General features: G+C 32.9%; 2 protein-coding genes across 5 annotated transcripts in view; one reads left to right on the top strand and one right to left on the bottom strand.

The window, feature by feature from the left end:
• Positions 1-3: 3 nt before the first annotated feature.
• Positions 4-8905, top strand: LOC103572178 (uncharacterized). The gene is made up of 3 exons (XM_014442851.2): positions 4-87; positions 164-354; positions 8461-8905. The coding sequence occupies exons 1-3, from the start codon at positions 66-68 to the stop codon at positions 8893-8895; spliced, it is 648 nt and encodes a 215-aa protein (XP_014298337.1). The 5' UTR covers positions 4-65; the 3' UTR covers positions 8896-8905.
• A 7852-nt stretch (positions 8906-16757) lies between these two features.
• LOC103571650 (chitin synthase chs-2) overlaps positions 16758-19724 on the bottom strand; it is a 52051-nt gene continuing 49084 nt past the window's right edge. For 2 of the 4 annotated variants that reach the window (XM_053738290.1, XM_053738292.1), the window contains one exon: positions 16759-17233. In XM_053738290.1, coding sequence (XP_053594265.1) covers positions 17010-17233 — 224 coding nt within the window. In that variant the 3' untranslated portion in view covers positions 16759-17009. Of the gene's footprint in view, positions 17234-19724 lie in introns of all 4 variants that reach the window. The other 2 variants (XM_053738291.1, XR_008403528.1) reach the window with 2 other exon arrangements.

Genomic DNA, 19724 nt, shown 5'->3' on the forward strand with positions numbered 1-19724 from the left:
ATCCAGCGTATTTTTTTTCTTCATTAAGATACCCTTTTAAAACAACTTTCAACTTAAGCACGTGCATGCTTTACTGCAAAATGTCAGGTACGTTACTAAAAAGTTTGAACGAATATCATCAGCATATTAGTTCGGTCGTGAGTAAATTATTTGAAATTTTTAGGCTCCCGAAATTTAGGTGGTTCAAAAGAGGATAATGATCAAAGATTTGTATTTGAGGGACTTAGTCAAAGAATGTCTGAAGATGACATGGATGATAACTTTGTGTCCGTTCAGCGACGATTTAAAGAAAGAGCTGCTGAAAGTTTTGAAGAAGAACTTGCTGAGCTACGCCGAAAACGACGTGATCTTGAAGTAAATATTTTTAAATATGATGATATTTATGTGATTGGCATGGTGTATTTGTTCAATTCAATTTTAGAATCAGAAACATTGAATATCTAGAGCCATGGTAGTGTCCCTTGCCTAGCATACGTTACAACACATTTGTATGTAAGTGCATGTGTGGTGAAAAAAAACTGTATTTTTCTATGCCCAAGTCAGATGCCCCTTGATTACATCCAAATTTCAAACTTTTATTTATTAATAAATGTGATTTACCATTGTTTTAAATAATTTATTTATCAATCATTATTTAAGTTATATTGGATCGAAATTAAGGTAGTATCATAATTTATTGGAAAAAAAAGTAAACGTCACTTGAGCCAATCGAGGGACGGTAAAAGTAATTTTCGCTTATCAGTGTTATTTTTGGTCTTCAATCGTGTGATAACAGCTGCCTTCATAAGCATGCTGCATTTGAAATGACTAGAAAACTTCTAAATTGTATTTCGTACTTGTTTATCACAAAATATGATTTTAAAGTATTCAATGTGATTGAAAAATTGTATTCTTATTAAATGTATTGATTGCTCATATACTAATTAGTTAGTTTCATATAGTTACTATAAACCTAAAATTCAAACATTATTAAACGATTAAAATGTATTTAGTAGCATTTGAATGTTCATGTATGATTATATCGTTCATAACCAATAGTTTTCCATATATGTGTGACCTACACGTCACTGACAAGATTACAATGGCAAACAGATGAACTTAATTACATGCATCATCAAGAGATTTCATTTTTCTCACAGTTTACTTAGCCTATTCGTATCGAGTGAACTAATTGCTTGCTCAGGATCGAAAGCTAGATTTATTCGCTTCCTGATTAAAAAGAACTTCGGAATTATTAGGAGTAGGTGATAAGAAATAAATTGACTGTTTAGTGGCTAGTTGCTTATTATTATTTACTTACCAATGTCAATGCCTTTCGGCTTACATGTGTACCTGTCTAGGTCCAGGTACTAGCCTCACAACACCCCCTTTTACAAAACTCCAATCTTAACCTATATCCTTATAATAATAACAACAACAACCATAGTAACAATACCTACTCCAATATTCTGCCACCCCTTCCTTCACCACGTCCTTATATCTCGGGTTGAACTCTGACTTCCTAATCTTATCCCTTCTTTCCTGTTTCTGAACATCGCGATCTCTATCCCTCAACTCAGAGCTCCTCCGAAACCCTCCTCTTCGATCTAAATCTATCCCTGCTCCCGACCACCCACATCGATTCAAATATTTTTCCCTCTCTTTGTCCCTCACCCTCCCTTTTCTATTTACCCTTTCTCGTTCCTTCATGCATTTTTTCAATAATTCCCCACCCTTTCCCATCCTAACCTTCTCCTCAAACTTGCACGCAATGTATCCCACTCTAACTCTAACTTTTTCCATATCTATCGCTTCCCTAACAATATACCCTGGCACTTGCCTCCCAATGCCCAGGATCCACCTCCCGTACTGTTCCTGTAGCCCTTCCACTTCCCTCTTTTCCCGTTTAGTGGCTAGTTCAGGTATAAAATGATATAATGACTAATAGATTCATTCACCAGACGAAGAAACTAAACTGATTTACCACAATTATATGAATGTTAAAAATGAATCATCCTACAGTATACAGAAAATGTTTATATAATTAAGAAAAAAAAAGCATAAGCTTTACTGAGTAAGGAGAGACTCGACAAAATATGTTCAGGACAAAATAGCTAACGCTCTAGTAGCATTCACCCAGACCACGATTTGAATTAAATAGGACTCAGTAAATTTAAGTTTGTTTAATTAAGTAACAGCAACTAATTTCCAAAATTTATAATTATAACTGACTCGACTTTGATGTGGCTTTAATTAAATATTACGATTTTAATTCTAAGACAACCACCGAACTTATATAGGCATATCCATAATTTTTTTCCAATGTGCGCGCGCGTAGTTTACCGATTAGGCCACCGATATTTTTTTTGAATTAGATCAAAAAAAGATGATTCTGAAAATTTGAGTTCGATGCGCCCAAATCTGGCCGTTCGAGAATTTGTGGAAATTTCGAAATGGTCTATTTTTTAGTAATTTTCAAAAATTTGTATGTTAGCATCTATACAAGTTAAAGAGTCTGTTCCGGTGGCATTATTCTCTGTGTACACTCTTTTTTCAAGAAAAGAATAGATATTTTTTTTCAACTATTATCTGGCTTCAAGCTCATTACTTCATTAGAAAACAAAGCCAAAGTCCTCTAAAGTTTGTTAAGAAATAAGATTTTCTCTATAAACTTTATTTCTTTTTAACTTGACTCGTTAACTTGACCGAGTTGATGAAATAGTCAAAAACAAAGGATGAGATGTCCCAGAAATGATGCTCACTAACTATTGACTTAAGGAACTATGTGCGCCGGTTATAATAAAAAATATACAATGGGATCAAGAAACTAGACTTTATTTCTATTTACACGCGTATCTATTCAACACACTAATAAATATCTGTTGCTACCAATATTCATAATATTTACAAAAGCTGATAATACTCAATTGTCATAAGGGAAAATGTCACAACTCAGCCATGTCAATTTCTAATTACTCAAAACAGTTATAAGTTCAGTAGGAAAACGTTTGTATTCTGCAACGCGAGTACAAAGAGTGAATTATTTTCCCTCCACAATGATAGGTTTGGATACTCAAAGTACAGCGTACCAACTGCGTAGGTACTAGGGAAATTCCAGGGCTCTTTGTTACTGAGATCTACAACAACGCTGTGCGAGTTCGCTCTCTGTCAATCTATGAGTAAATCAATTTGATATTTCTCTGCTTTCCTCTCAGAAATGGCGCTATATAAGTCAAATTGGCATCACTTCAAATGATCCAACTGTGTATGTCTCTGCAAGATGGCCTGCACTGGACCAAAGTCTGTTCCCGTGGATTAACTTAAGAGCTCTGAGGTAGAACGTATGCTTCCTGGGAATATTTAGACTTCGCTCGATACCAAGTAATCAGAGCCTGAATGATACTAAAAACAACTCTGGATCATCTTATAGTTTGATAACTATTCGTCGTCGCAACGTCTATTAATTAATAAAAGGCTTATACGTAGACGTAATGTTTGTTCGATAATAACGTACCGCCACACTACATTCCAGAGATCTGGATGCATTACCGCGCCTTGCGGCATTCCACCTTTGATGTGGATTTTTATCGATCCCTAATACGAATATACAATGAAAATTCTTTCATAAAAGTAGTCATCTACTATCCCCAGCATATAACTCTTGACTTTGAACAAGTGTTCTAGGACTTCTATGATTTCATCTTACCTCATCGATTTGAAAGCATTTTTGACGTCAAGCGTTAGAAAAATATAGAATTTCTTTGACTTGTGATTTCTGGACCATACCTGTTTTACTATATCCGTCATTTTATATATTGAACCGATAGTCAACTGGCCCTTGAGGAACCCATATTGATTGTTTGATAGCCCCCTGTCTGTTTGATGTCTTCCTGAAGCCTCGTTTGAATAAGTTTTTCACAAAGCTTGCCAGCTACGTCTAATAAGCCAAGTTGTTAATAGGCCAAAGAAGTAATCAGACCTTTGTCCTTGCCTAATAGAATTAATCTCTAATTCTTCCACAACGTGCTCAAGGTACCCGATGCAAAACATGAGCTGTATATGTTCAAAAGCAGATAGGAAAACTCGAGGACGATTGCTTTATACACTTCAAACAGTATGTCATCTAGTTCCAGTGCCTTGTCATTATTGAGTGTCTCAGCAGCCTCTTGTAATTCTTTCACTGTGAAGTAGAACTTCACCTCCAGTAGTCTCCTTGAGTCTTGATGGTATACCTACTGACTTTTGGCAGATTAGAGTGAAAAGGGTATATCCAATGGAAGAAAGAGATTTGAACGAATACAGATGTGTATTTTACGTTTAAGTTACAAAGTTATTTTCACATAAGTGTACTTAAAAGACAGGTTGACTTACCCCCTTCCGTCAAAAAAATATAAATATATATATGTACAATTATTGTTTTTACTTTTTTCTTATTAATTGATGGTATTTTTTTTATATAATTGTAACTTGCAGTTTTCTATATAAAATTTATTTTATGCGAAAAATGTTTATTTATTTATAATAAATATAATTTATAATTTATAAAATAAATTATTGCTATACGAAAAACTTTTTTTTCTTTAACTTTATGAGCATGATAAAATAATAATTTCTTTCATAAAAATAGATTTTGTATAGAAGATCGCAAATTAAAATTAGGAGAAAAAAATACCACCAATTGATAACAAAAAAAGTGAAAATAATAATTACACATGAAAAAAAATTATTTTTTTTTCGAACTTTGGGAGCTTGTAACTTTTCTTATATTATTGTTACAAGCATGACTATTCAAGACATTTTTGTAGGGAATTTGATTTTCTATAAGGGTGTGAAATTCCAAATTAAAAAAAAATAATTTTTTCTTTGATTAATCCTCGAAAAACTAAAAAAAAAATTATTTACATGCATTACAAATAAGAAAATGAACTCGTAATCCACCAGTTCAATTTTCAAGATATCGAACTGATTTTTTAGGAGGATTTTTTTTAGGTTTAATAGAAACTTTTGAGACTGAGACCTAAAGAAAAATAATTTTTTTTTTACACACCCTAATATATATTGTTTGTCAACGACGTTAAACTTGATAATTTAATATTTTAAGACAAATTTTTTTTTTAATAATTATTATGAAATATTTAAGAAACATTAAGAAAAAAAGGTTAAATTAATTATGTGCTGAACTTTAAACTCGAATAACTTTCAAAGGAGTAGGCTTAGAGAAAAAACATAAGAGACAATTTATTTAGAGGGTTCAATTTTTTTCAAAAATATGTATCTCTTACCCTGAGATATTAATTCTAAAATGAGTTGTGAAATTCGAAAGTTAAAAAAATTATTTTTCCATGTTATTCAAACGTAAAATAGGAATTCACGATGAGCAACATTTCAAAATTGATATTAAGAGCTCCCGTTTCCCCAGGCTTCTTTTTTCATGACTAGGAAGATATTTCACTGCGGGTTTTACAAAAAAAAACTAGTCGATTTTTTTGAACCAGTCTAATATATATATATATATATTAGGGTGTTTCAAAATAAACATTTCTTTTTTTTTTAGTCTTATGGTCTTGAAAGTTAGTCTTAGGTATTAAAAAAATCTTCCCACAAGAGTAGCTTGAAAGCTCAATCCTGCTAGGAGCTCAATCAATATTAATTTTCTCATTTGAATTACGTGTAAAAAAAATTTTTTTTGTTTGTTATATATAAAAGTATTTCAAAAAATTTTTTTCGAAAATCAAAGTACGTGGTCTTGTAGCAAATTAAATTCTCTACAAAAAAACCCTTAAGCGTTTTCTTCGTACAACTAACAGAAAATCTTACTTATTTTCCGTATTAATTTCGAAAGAAAAATATTTTTTTTAAGAATTAAAATTTTTTTTCTTCCTGTATTTTTAATTAAAAAAAAAAAGTTCTGTTTTGAAAGTAAGGAAAATTTTCCCATGTGTTCAAAAAAAATTGACAGATAACATTAGTTCAAATGAAAAAACCTAAATTTCTATTAAAAAACTGTTTAATATAATGGAAACATGAAGTTATACTATTTAATATAGTTTAAAGCTTTATAACTTTTTTTCTGTTAGTTCTCCGGAGAAAACAATCAGGAGCTTTTTTGTAGAGAATGTAATTTCCTACAAGATTGTGTGCTTCGATTTTCGAAAAAAAATTTTTTCAATACTTTTATTTTAAAAAAAAAAAAAAAAAAAAAAATTTTTACATGCAATTTGAATGGGAAAATAAGTATTTGTTGCCCTGTTTAGAAAATCTCATAGAATTCAATAGATCCTCAAACATTCCTATAGAAATTTTATAAGAATGAATGAGTTCTATGAAAAGTGCTATAGTTAAGTATAGGGCCTTATACATTCAGCTATAAGAATCTATCGGATTTTTTAAGCAGGGTGAGCTCTTAATTGAGACCATAAGAAAAAAATTTTTTTTTTTCTGAAATACCCTAATATATACATATATATATATATATATATATATATATATATATATATATATATATATATAAAAGGGTGAAAAAAAATTATTTGTTTATCAATTGTGAGAGTTTCTTTCATCACGTGAGTCAAATCAGGCACAAAAAAATTGCTGTTCGTATGAATTCATTTCATTTCGGCTGTCTCCGTGATTTCTAACCACCAGTTTGAATATATATAGATATACAAATAAACAGTATTCTAAAAGTTGTTTACAAGTATACCAGTGTACCGGTATTTTAATTAAAATAAAAAATGTAATAATTTATAAACAATTACTTTAATATTCTTTCTTTGAAATAATATTACTATTTAATTCTTTGTATTCAAATAAATAATATTTGATATTGTATTATACTACCTGGGAAAAAATGATCAGACCTTATCGAGCCTGTTCATGTCTGTCCATGCCTGTTCATGGCTGTTCATGTCCATGTCTGAAGCGTTAAATACGCTCAGGCCTGACCATACCTGTTCATGCCTGGTCATATCTGGTCATGCCTGTTCATGTCTGAAGCGTTAAATACACTCAGACCTGATCATACCTGTTCATGTCTGTTCATGGCTGTTCATGCCTGTTCATGGCTGTTCATGCCTGTTCATGGCTGTTCATGTATGTTCATGGCTGTTCATGTCTGCTCATAGGTATAAAATTTTGTTGACCAAGAATCTATCATAAATAAGATTTTTATTACTTAAAGTTCATACGAAACTTACTTTTCACCTAAATCTCTTAGGTCAGTGGGTAGCGTGTTAAACTATCGCGCGCAAGGTCCACGGTTCAAATCCTGCACACGCCCGAATTTTTTTTTTTTCATTTTTATAGCATCAATTATATACAATATAATATAGTTATGCATAATTATATATAATTATATAGGGCCATTTTATGTATATAATTTTTTTTTCCCCGGATGGGCATGAACAGACATGAACATACCTGATCATGCCTGATCAGGCATGATCAGGTATGACCATTTTTCATGTATCATCAGGTCTGATCAGGCATGTCTATTTTTCATGTCTGATCAGGCCTGATCATTTTTTTCCCGGGTAGATATATAACCTCAAATTATTTAAATGTTTTTTAAATTTAACTTTTGGCACTTGCACAGTAGGCGTCAGATTTTCTCTCATCACGATAGCAATGACTGTATTGAAGACGTATATTCTGAACGGTTAAACTGACTCGATAAGCTTCAGCTTTGTGCCTTGAATTTGACATTTTTTACTGTCTTATAATACTTTTAAAGCATTGAAAATGTTTTTGAATATAGAATTGAGCATTTTTCATGATTTTAAGTCTTAACAACTTATACATTTCACATTGGAATCTAATTCTGTTAAATTTTTCTTGTCGCTAAAAAATAACGTTTTAATTTGTTTACACTGAAAGATAATATTTTGTTAATAGTAATACCGTTAAGTTAGAGTAAGAATCTCAAAACTCAATAATCATTGTAGATTACGAATATATCAATACTTAATTTGTGTAAAGGTTATATTGGTATATTATCTATGAAATGTTTTGTCAAATTAACTAAAGTTCTCCGAGAAAGTAAGTCTTTGTCATTTTCTAACCTGACTCTTTGAAAACGAGACTAATTTTATACCATGACTACACACTAACATGTATCATAAAATATGAATGTACCAAATTAACTTATTAGATCGATTAAGTGAGAAATCTACCTTCCAATTAGGGTCAAAGACTCTAATTTTTACTATATAATGCTTTCACGCTTGCATCCACACTCAGTGAAAGTAGTTGGCCGTGCTTTTTCATTATCAAATTATGGGCTGTTCTAGATTTAATAAGGTTATTACAGTCGTAAATTCTGTAAAAAAATAAAATATTATTACATACATTTTTTTAACTGTTTATGTTGACATAACTGTGCTAGTTTGAGAGAGTTTTCAATGATTGAAAGACTATACCTGTGGGTATGTCTATATATTTATTTTCTTTCTCATTTATTAACATTGAATATGAATTTTTTAGGATCATCTGTTTGACTTGATTGATGTTGATGCAGAAATAAAGCAAGCTAAACATACTCTGAAGAATGCAAATTCAGCTTTTCAAAAACACGCAACCAAATTTGATAATAATGAAGAGTCAGGAATGGAATCTCAAAATTTGATTGAGAGGTTAGAAAAAGTTCGAAAGTTGAAAAATATCGCTGAGAAATCGGAATTCCAAACTACTGATTTAATAAAGAAAAAAATTCCTGTATTTAAATGGTCTAAGTTTGCTGAGTTAGAAAATGAATTACCAGATTATATGGGTGATATGACTAAAGCAAGAATAATAGATGAAGTATCGACTTTTGGAATACCAGTGACATCTAAAATCGATACTAATCAAAAAACTAATGAAAAGCGCCGGCCTAAAAAAAGATCTGTAACCAAACGTAAAAAATCTACAAATCATTAAGATTTTTAACTGAATGTCATCGGCTGTAACCAAAATATCAATAAAAAAACTTTCCATAACTATTCAATTTTTCTTTCATATTGTAGTGAAGCAGATCTAAAGTAAGACTAATTCTATAAGAAAAAACCTGGGCGTCGGTTGGCCCTGCGGGCCAGCCCCAAAACTTCCCGCTGTTTTCAAGCTTGTGGAGCTCGAAAACATTATTGTGAATATATTAACGAGCTCTTCGAGCTCAAAAATGCTAGTACGTGCAATTGTTTTTTATGAGCTTTTTAAGCTCTAACAAGTTACGATTTATACTAATCAGAAAATTTAAGAATCGAAAATCATTAATAAAAAAATGGTTTTTAAATTTTTTTCCCGATTAGGTTCAATAAAATAAATGTATTGAGGCAAAAATCAATGTCAGTGATCAAAATTGAGATTTAGTTCTAACTTAGGTCAAAGCGATGATATATGAAACATCCAAGAAAGATGTGAAAAACTGCGTTTTTTTCAATATTTCTCTGATAATATGATTTAAACTAAAGAACAAGTTAGATAGCATCATATGATGATCAAAAGAGACCATAAAGAGGGAGGGTTGGGATAATTTTAGATACATTATAGGATGGACAGGGAACTGTCTGTGTTCTTTCAGGGCACCACAGAATCCAGGCCGGCAGGTCGTGGGAAACCTGGAGGTCAGACGGCAATCCGTAATCAAGGAGGCACTTTTGTTCGCGAAGGCCCGCAAGATCAGGGTAACGGTGGCAGAATCCGCTCTGCCACCCGTATTCAAAAATTATCCATTTTTCGAAAATCGGGGTGAAAACAATAATTTCCCGAATTTTTTTAAAATCATTGATTTTCTTAGCGGGAAGTTAAAAAAATCTGTCTATCGGTTGACCTTGAGTGCCAGCCCCAAAACTTCCCTGTTTCAGCTCCTTGAGTTCGAAAACATTGTTGTGAAAACATTTTCGAGTTTGAAAATACTTTTTCATGATACCAATATCGAAACTTGAAGTTTCAGTGTCTCTACAGCCCGTCGAAACAAGCTAATTTCAAGCTTATGCTGCAAACAACTGTTAGCGAATTCGTAATTCACAAATCCCTTCACAGCGGGTAGAAACAATTATGTCCCTTGTTCCCAAGGGAAGAAACACAATTGTTTCTGCCCTGTGCTAGATATATTTAATGTTCATTTACAGCCCTATTACTCTCATTTGTTTACTTGTCACTTCAGTTTACTCATTTCATTTTTTAAGTGAAAGTTTTAATTAACCAAATAAAATTACTAAAAAATGAGTGAAAATAATATTTTTGTATTATTTACTATTTAAGAAGTGACTGTAAATCACATTTTTCTCATTCTCTAACAGTTCTCCGCATCATCGGCTTGAATTTAACTTGTTTCTTACTGGTTGCTGACACTGAATCTTGAAGTTTCGATGCAGGTAATCATGAAAAATATAGTGTGTGACTCAGGATAAAACACGATTTCAGACTGCGGGTGATGTCAGCCCTCGCCTGCGGCTCGGGCAGCTAACCTCACCTGAGTCTGAAATCGTCTTGTTTCATCCGTTGTCACACAATATACTATTTAGCACTTCTTTTCCAACGATATCTCTCAAACAAATTAACCAATTAAGATGATTAAGGCGGCGATCGACGCGTTCCATCAAGTTCTAGAGCCGATTAGATTTTGAAGTCGACCGTTCCACTTGTTTCTGAGAAATAAAAAAAAAACTACAAAAACAAAAAACTTTTTTTTTTCGTAATTCGCAAATATTTTCGAGCCTACTTGATCAAATGATCTAAAATTTTCAGAAAAGTTAATAGCCAATAAGCTCTTTCGATTGCCGCCTTAACCATCCAAATCGGTTTATTAGTTAAAAAGTTATAGGGTGTTCACAGACACACACGCACGCTTCTACATCATTCTAAAAATAGCCAGAATGCGGCCTTCAAACGTCAAATTTAATACAAACTAGAATTTTGAAAATTAGGATGGAAACTCCCGAATTTTTCGAAAATTGACGATTTTCATAATGGGAATTCAAATAAAATCGTGAAACGGTTAATTCTACGGACTGACCGCAAATACTTTTCAATGTTTTCGGACGTGTAGATCAAAAACATTGCCGTATAATAAGCATTTTTATTATCAACGGAGACGTCGTATCGATCTACTCACGTATAGATCACTTACGTATCAATTTAGATATAAGAATAAATATTATTAATTGTACAAAAACAAGTAAAAATAATAGATGTCCCAGGTCCATCTCCTCAGGCTGGGTTAGTGCAAGCAGGTTCTAGCCTGTGACGAAACAGAAAAAAAAATCAGAAAAATAAGACAGGGAGAAATGCTAAGAATTTTATCCGAGTAAGAACGTTGGAGACAATGCAGAACGAAAGCAAAACAATTTGCAAATTATTATTTTAACTATCTGCGTAGCTGTCCAGAGAAGCACTATTTTGAAACCTTACTGGAACTCACATAGACTCACCAATTAGTATAGTACTATTGGTATTCTCTCTTACCATCAACTGATGAATAGGGAAGAGGTGCTGCAGTTGTAACAAGGGGCAGTTGTAACACTCAATGAAAAACTATTTAAAACACTAAAAAATAGTATTATTCTTTTTTTAACTTGTTCAAAATAGTAAATTATTGATTAGTGTTACGTTCTGGCTCTAATTAAATTTAAATAAAAATTTTAGAAATTTTTTTTTAGAAGTCTCGAATTATTTATTCGCCACGGTAGGCGAATAAACAGTTCGACACTTCTTAAAATCATAAATAGATAATAAATTAATAAATCGTTACTTTATTGGTGATATTATTTTATTCATCGCCAACAATGTAACGGAAATCTCTTGCGATAAGAGAATCGCCGTGGCTCGCGGATAGTCTAAACAGATGACGACGCATGAGACCCGGGCCACGACGATTCTCTCATAAGAAACCTGAGATGCAACGTTAACACTTTGACGAATGTATTTAGTCGAAGAGCAGCAGGATCAGCCAGTTGATCCCGAGTGAGCTCGGTCGCGTACTTTAAGGCGTTATCGCGGACCTTACACAAGGTCAACCGAGAATAAGATCTGAGGAAGTCCTCATCGAGCCGGTAACGTTAGTAATACCGCGAGTGGTGGCCAACGATTCGATTGGGATATCAAAATCCGGTGTTGTTGAGCCTCTGCGCTCGCGTGTTGTTGAGCCGTCGAGCTCATGTGTTGTTGAGCCGTCGAGCTCATGTGTTGTTGAGCCATCGAGCTCATGTGTTGTTGAGCCATCAGGCTCGGGCGATCTGATCAGCCAGTTACAATCACTTGTCCTCACGGAGGACTCGAATCTCCAGAGCTCAGTCTTTTCAACCTCAGGCGAAGTCTCAGGAGAAAACCCGGCCTTCTGGACCGGCATCAGCGACCATTGGCAGTTAGTTTCCGTGGACGTTCCATCCGTCCATCCACCCAGTGGAAGCATTCCATTCCACGACCCTCGTTACGGGTACTATTCCGAGGCCTATTTCCAGGCCACCGGCAGGGACGCGTACGCACCGGCGGAGGAGAAGAAACTACGCAAGAGAGGGGTTATTTGGGCCGACTTATGGGGCCCATAATCTCCACCATGGTAAGTCATTAAGTTTTTTGAACAAAACAGAAGATCAACAGCTGACGCACCTGGAGTCTATTGACACCCTAACGACGTCAACCTGGTCAATTCAAAATTATTCTGTCTAATGATTGAACAAGCCAGAATGTAACATTACATCAAAGTTTCAGTTATTAATCTTGTTCCAATATTAAAATATTGAGAATTGTTGAAAATATGCGTGAAAACTTTTTTTTGTACGCTTTAAAATTTTTGTAATAACAAATTTATTTTCTAATGTTATGATGCAAGACTTGTATTCATACTTTAAGAGACATATCAATCGAATTTTATATCAATTTACTGATTTTTGATATTGTAATTAGATTATAACCGGGTACCCCTCGGCTTCAGTGGTCTCGAAGACGAGGCTTACGAGGTCACGAGGCACCTTATTTTTAAGGGCGCCACTGAGGGTGAAGGGCTGCACGATCTCTCTGAAATCGTATACCAGGCAGCAACAACAGAGAGACTTGAAGATGCTCCAAGGATGAGTTCAAAATTTCCTTACCGTGGCTGGACCACGCAGCTGCAGAGTTAGGGTTCTTATGCGAATGATTTTAATCCCTTAATGAGCGGTCTGTAAGACTCAGCATCATTAATCGATTGAGAATAATAATTTTAGTGACTAAAATTTTAATTAAATATCTAAAGTTTATTTATAATATCTTGTGAAAACGGATATACTTTTTAGTCTATTATAAAATTTTGACTTTCCAACAACATCTACGTATTTCGAAATTTTACTTAGTTTTAAATTTTATATACAACTTCTTTAATTAAAATAACAATTTTTTTCTCCTTAATAATAAATTTGCTGGCGAGGGAAAATTTTATTTTAGTTCCGCTCGCATACACACTGTCCGCAATTTTAAAATCTTAATAGAAGCCTGAGATTTTGAGCTGTCCTTATTTCCTGGGTTTTAATTTATTTCAATTTTATGCTAATAAATTTTTTTATTCACGAAGTACCCAGTGATGCGGTCGATGAGACTCAGCACCAAGGTTACTTTCGAAGCTAAAGTTCTAGCACCGTCTGGAAAACGGTCGGTGGGACTCAGTATTTCCAGAAAAAATACTGGCTAAATTTAACTAAATTAAATGTTTCGATTTTTGAATTTTTAACTAATTAATCAGTGGTCGCTAGACTCAACTGAAGATTTTCTAATAAGACGCTACCTGATAATGATAAACCCAGACGCTTACAGAAAATGGCGACCGAACGCTCCCGAACCCACGCCGCGAAAACCGATAATTTCTTATTTCACTTATTTATAAAATATTCAATATAATTACATATTAACTATTGATAAAAATAAAAGAATAAATCTTTTAAGATGGTCTTCATGGATTTACCGATGTTTTTGATGGTGTTACCGCCGACGCCATATGGTGTGAGGAGGGACACCGCCCGAGCTGGCTGACGCTGACTATTTCCACGTTCTTTCTCCTGCTGCCAATTTGTAAAAAATTTTGTTCTTATTAATTATGCAGTTGTTAAGCGCAAATTTTTTTGAAGTTTTACAATAGCCACAGCGTGGATTTGTAAAAAAAATTCGGGGTCAGAGTTAGACTCACCGGTTCTCGAGACGTACCAAAGCAAGGGGTCTTTACGACTCACCGTGACTCTTCGTTGTATGATAACTCACTTGTGACCACAATATATTATCATGGGGTCCCACGACTCACCATAAAATTTTAAATTTAGTTTTTTATAAATTTTTTTCTCTTTTTTTTTTTAGAGATAGAAAATTAGCGGATTAACTGTGGCAACTGATCATTAGCCGCTCTCGGCAGTCAGTGAGTCCTTTGTCTCTCTCGGCACGCCGCGAAGCCGGCAGCTCCCCATTCTCAATCTTAAGTCAGGCTCGTACCATCCAGACCTTTTTCAAATTTTAATTTCTAGAAATGGCGGGTCTCGGGGCCCCGTAGGATACCCATTCGTCGAACGGCCAAACGTACCAATGAATTAATAGAGTCCCATATTATCGATTATCGACGGCGTGGGGACAACGACGATGCGTGGGCCGAGAGCGTAGTCGAACGCAAAAATTTAAATTTATAAATAAAATTTACAATTAAATAGTTTGATTTAATTTAAAATCCTGTTATAAGATTTTTATTTATAATTCTGCGTGAGGGTCAGTTGTAACACTTGAACGAGTAGCAATTGTAGCACTCAAAGTCGTGTATGGGATCTGCGTAAACTGGATGCGCCACAAGTCTACTTTGGGATAGTGTAGTTTTAATATTTATAAATGTTTAATAATTTATATTAAAGATACAAACATATGTGCTACTTTAAATTATGACAGAGAGATTATTCTTGCCAAGTCTGGTCGCACCTAGCATTATAGTCGAAGATTAGGGCGCCACTGGAAGATGGACTCGGCCTTCCAGAACCGGATGTTGTATGTGTAATATCGGGTATATATAGTAAGGTTAACAGTAATTCGGTAATATTAAGTTTTATTTAAAATATAATTGTTACAAGAGATGATTTTCTTCATACAACTATCCGCGTGAGTTAAGACTTAGGAACTAACTTATTTTTCCTTTTTTCAAAGGTCGAGACCCAAACTTGTCCCTTCTGGTACCATCGTCCATCCTTATCTAGCTTACACACTAATTGCAAGAGTAATAAAACGACAGATGGTGAAGGATTAAACAATTTACAAAAATCTTGAGTTAAAAATTTAAATAAAATCTCTACAAGACCCGTTCATCGTTTTTTGGAAAAAACAATTTTTTTTTATTTTTAACATCCTTTAGAAGTAAGTACAAAAAAATGACTTTTTTTGGTTTTTTAGCAAATCAACCGCTACTCTGCAAATATCGATAAAAAAAATATTGTTGCCAGGGACTTTTTTAGCTTAATGTACCCTCAATAACCCTATAAATTTTTAAATTGATCTATCGAGCCGTTTTTTGGGGGTAATCGATCAAAGTTTTGCTAAACAATTAAAGGAACAAGTTTTGTTCCTTTAATTGTATAATCATAATCAAAATGAAAATATAATTCTTTTTTGACTTTTCCTTCATTTTTGCATTGGTAACTCAGTAAATGTGAGGGAAAGAGAGAAGAAACAAAAAATTTCCAAAAATGTCAAAAAAAAAATTTTCAACCCCAAAAAACAAGTTAAAATTCTTTTGATTCCTCTGATTTTTTTTTTGACATTTTCTAATAAAGAGAACATTAATTAAATCAATAAAATAATATTATAATAAAGAATTATATTATAAAATAAACTCATTTCACCATTTCCTCTATCCTGTAGTCAGGTTGCGTACTCAGTCATACTAAGTATTTCAGAACTCAGTTGCTCATCATCGAAACAGCCGGTCAAGGAGTATTGCTCGAACTTCCTGGTACGGAAAAGCAAGGGCATACCTTTACAAAACACAATTTGAATGATATTTATGTCGACGCCAAAAAAATATATTATATCAAAGTGTTAATTGTGCTCTATATATTTAAAAAATGTACAATCTATAAGTCTTATACTATATTCTAACCAGATAAGCGCTATAAAAGGTATGCGAGCTAAGTCTCGTTCTTTTTTATTGGTCAGACATAAGCCCTGGTGGGTCGGTACGCTAGTCTTAAGAATTTGGTGACTTCGGTTAGCAGGCCTGGACGACATATTTTGGTTGCTGTTTGATTATCCAATATTATTTTAACATTGACCGTATCATTGCCACCTTCGTAGAAGCATCGAATACCTGGACACCTCATTCTGGATTTGCGATCACAAATAGCTCGAAGTGTGCAATAAGATTTCATAATTTTGTTGTACATGGAGCAAATCTTTCTATTTCTAATAATTTTGTAACGCAGTTTACTGAGTCAGTTCATGTTGTGTGGGATACTTTGAGTACTGAAATTATATTGTGTAAGAGTGAGTCAGCCACGTTAGCATTAGTTTTTTTGTACGCTATTTTAAGGCAGAGGTTGAATTTAGTAAATGTCTAATGTTTAATATTGTCGGGCTCAATTAATATTATAGTGTGAAATGGATTCGTTCATCATTCGTATTGATAAATTTGTTATTTATATATTATATTATATCCACTGAGTGTGATTAATTAAATTCTTATACTTCAATTAATTATTTCTAGTGATAACAAAACGGGTGAATAACAGACCCTGATAGTTTCATCACAATTTAGTACAATCAGTTGACTCAGCACTGAAAGGCTGAGCTGATTGCAAATAATAAAAAAAAATCTGTTGGTGGTGCCTAACATGCAATCCATACGTCGCCATTGTGATCATGGCTTAGAAGTGTGGGTTACCTCAGCGCATCAAGAAGATAGCGATTATAATATCGCATGTGTTTTTACGTTTATTCAGTGTATACATCATTTTACAGTTATATTTATAATTGTTCTTTATTCAGTTACATAACATAAAATAGTATTTCTGGATTTAAGAATAAATTTAGAAGAATTTAGTAATTAATCTTATAAAAAATTATTCTTCATTAAACATCTTGTTTTCGTAACCTTTCTTACTATAGTCGAGAAGATGATTGGAGATATTGTCTTCGGGAGAGTAATCAACACTCTGATATATTTCGTCTGTACGATTTTTATTAAATCGTGATTTTTGCTGTTTGGAAATCATTGTCGTTCGTTTCTGCTCAAAAGCTTGAATCACTTTCTGAGAAATTCCCGTAGATGTAAGTCGTGAGTTATCTGTAAAATGATATTTCAGCTTTTATTACATATAATTTATCAGTAAAATGACTTTTTTCAGGTAACTCTATGAAATAAGATTGAAAACTGACTCTTAAAACTAATTTTAATGGACAGAAAAAAACGCAGCTCAAAATTAATTGATAATTACAGTCATGGGTTAAGAAATATCTCCACAACAAAAAATTTATAATCCAAACCAAAAATTACTACTATTAATGAAAATTTCCATTTCTTTTGTGACATCATGACGTCTTATTTTCACTATCAATCAAATTATTAAAAATCATACATGCTATGCTATCTGGCTATGCATGTATTAATTAATGAGCGATTGAATTCTAGCCATTATTATGGCCGATGATTTTTAAATTTGAATTTAAATTCAAATTATTTTTAATATGAGATATTGTTGTTTAATAATTATTAATAAATATGAAAAATGGAAAGTGAATGCTGAAAAGTAAATATTTATAAAATTTGAAATCAAATTCAAATTATTATGTTCTATAATAATTAATAAATTTGAAATTTTTATATAATTAAATAGGTATTAAATAAATAAAAATGATAAAATAATATGAAATGTGGAATAATGAAATAAATTAAAGAAATTATACATATGAATAAATAATGAAGATAATTAATAGATACATAAATATCCCAGGTAGAAAATTGTCTTAGTCGGACAAGTGAAAATAGCTTCATTTTACCTTAACATCTAAGTCTTGTTTTGTAAGCTTTATTCTAGGCTGTTATTAGAATGAATTCTATAAGTCTTTAGAGTATAACTAACCTTCAAATTAAATTTAAAACTACCTTTTCTGCTAATATTACTCCAAGCGTACATTGAAAACTGAAGTTTGAGGTTAATTAGGAGTTTGTGTTATTGTTTATAAGTGATAAATGAGTTGAATTTTATTTGCAACATATCTGAAAAAAATATTTACTACTCTAGTTAGAAATACTGATTGAAAAGGATTGAGAAGCAGTCACTCCATGCAAACTGTATATCTATATATGTTCAACGAGTAGTCTGCCGGTAGAACTTTATATTGAAGCGAATTCTCACGTTCGAAATTTGGTGGCATTGAAAAAGGCTGTTGGGGTCTTGAGAAAGACCGTTTGAGAGATAGACGTTGAAGCTGGAGACGACGATGTGAGCTGACTGCTGGTTCTTAGAAGAACCGTTTGGTTTGCTAGAGTAGTCTACCTGGAGACCCTGAGATCTCGTGAAGTTGAAAAGTTCTTGTAAGACTAGCCCTGAGACGAGCTAGTCAGAACTTGACGAGAGAGTTCTAAAAAAAACTGATGGTGTTGAGATGCAACTGGAGAATATTCAAGCCTTGCTCGCTTGAATATTTGTTATATGGCTGATAGCCTTGCTCGCTATCTGAAGAGTATTCTTCACAGTAGGACTGATCTGAATGGAATGAACAGCCGCTCTCAGATCACCTTCTTTTATACCCGAGAATCCGGCTTCTAGAATGTTCTCGACGGAGAGCGAGACATCGGTATCTGCGCTCCAATGAGATGGCTGGCTTTCAAAGAGAAGGGGAAAAGTTAAGCGCTGGCCAATGAGAAGTCTTAGTTGAGTGTGGAGGGGGTTGAGTTAACTCTTATTGGTCGTTCGCGTACTGAGAGCGAGCAGTCTCTCTCATGGTCCGTGCGAAGTTGATGAGCCATGGAATCTCTCCATGATCCGCGTAAAGTTGATGACTTAATTTCGAACAATATATACAAACAAAAGAATTGAAATTATTAAAAAGAATTCGAATTTCATCATTTTTAATTCATTTCAATCAATCTTTTTAAACAGGGTAAGTTAGTAAGTTTTAATTTATTAAATCATAAGTTTTTAATGCTCATAATGAAAAAATTTTAATTTTTTAGAACGTCGTTACATTACAAGCATGGAATTGATTACGTTATAAATTACTGTTAAAACGATAAATGATAACCCTAAAAGAAAATTACCTTACCCAAGGTTAAGAGTACAAAAATTTCGAGCAATAAAAAAATTACAAAATCAATATTATCAACAAGAGAATAGTCATTATTCAGTGGAATATGAAAATGATTCCCCAAGTTCATCATATGTAAATATGATCGAGTATAATGCTGCACGTATAAATGTAGACTCTAACATTGATTACAATGATACTAGTCAAGGAGAAATAAATGAGCAGAATGATAATAATAGTCCAGAATTGATTAATTCTAATAAAAGTAGTTTTGAAAAAAAATTTATAGACACATTTTTTAAACATTTTTAAGAGATTTAATAAAAACTCAAGTTTCAGAAAAATTTGTTAATTAACATCAAGCTAAAAATTTTTTTTATGCGGGGCTATATTCATTCAAGTGTCTAGATGACACTATAATTTATTCAGATTTTTAAATTAATATTTTATATTATAAAAAAATTATTTTGTGTTGCATGCTTTGCTTGGCGGCGTACAACTGGGGAAATCGGGACTTATTTCACTAA

Source organism: Microplitis demolitor, chromosome 4, assembly GCF_026212275.2.
Source record: "Microplitis demolitor isolate Queensland-Clemson2020A chromosome 4, iyMicDemo2.1a, whole genome shotgun sequence".
Classification (NCBI taxonomy): Eukaryota; Metazoa; Arthropoda; class Insecta; order Hymenoptera; family Braconidae; genus Microplitis; species Microplitis demolitor.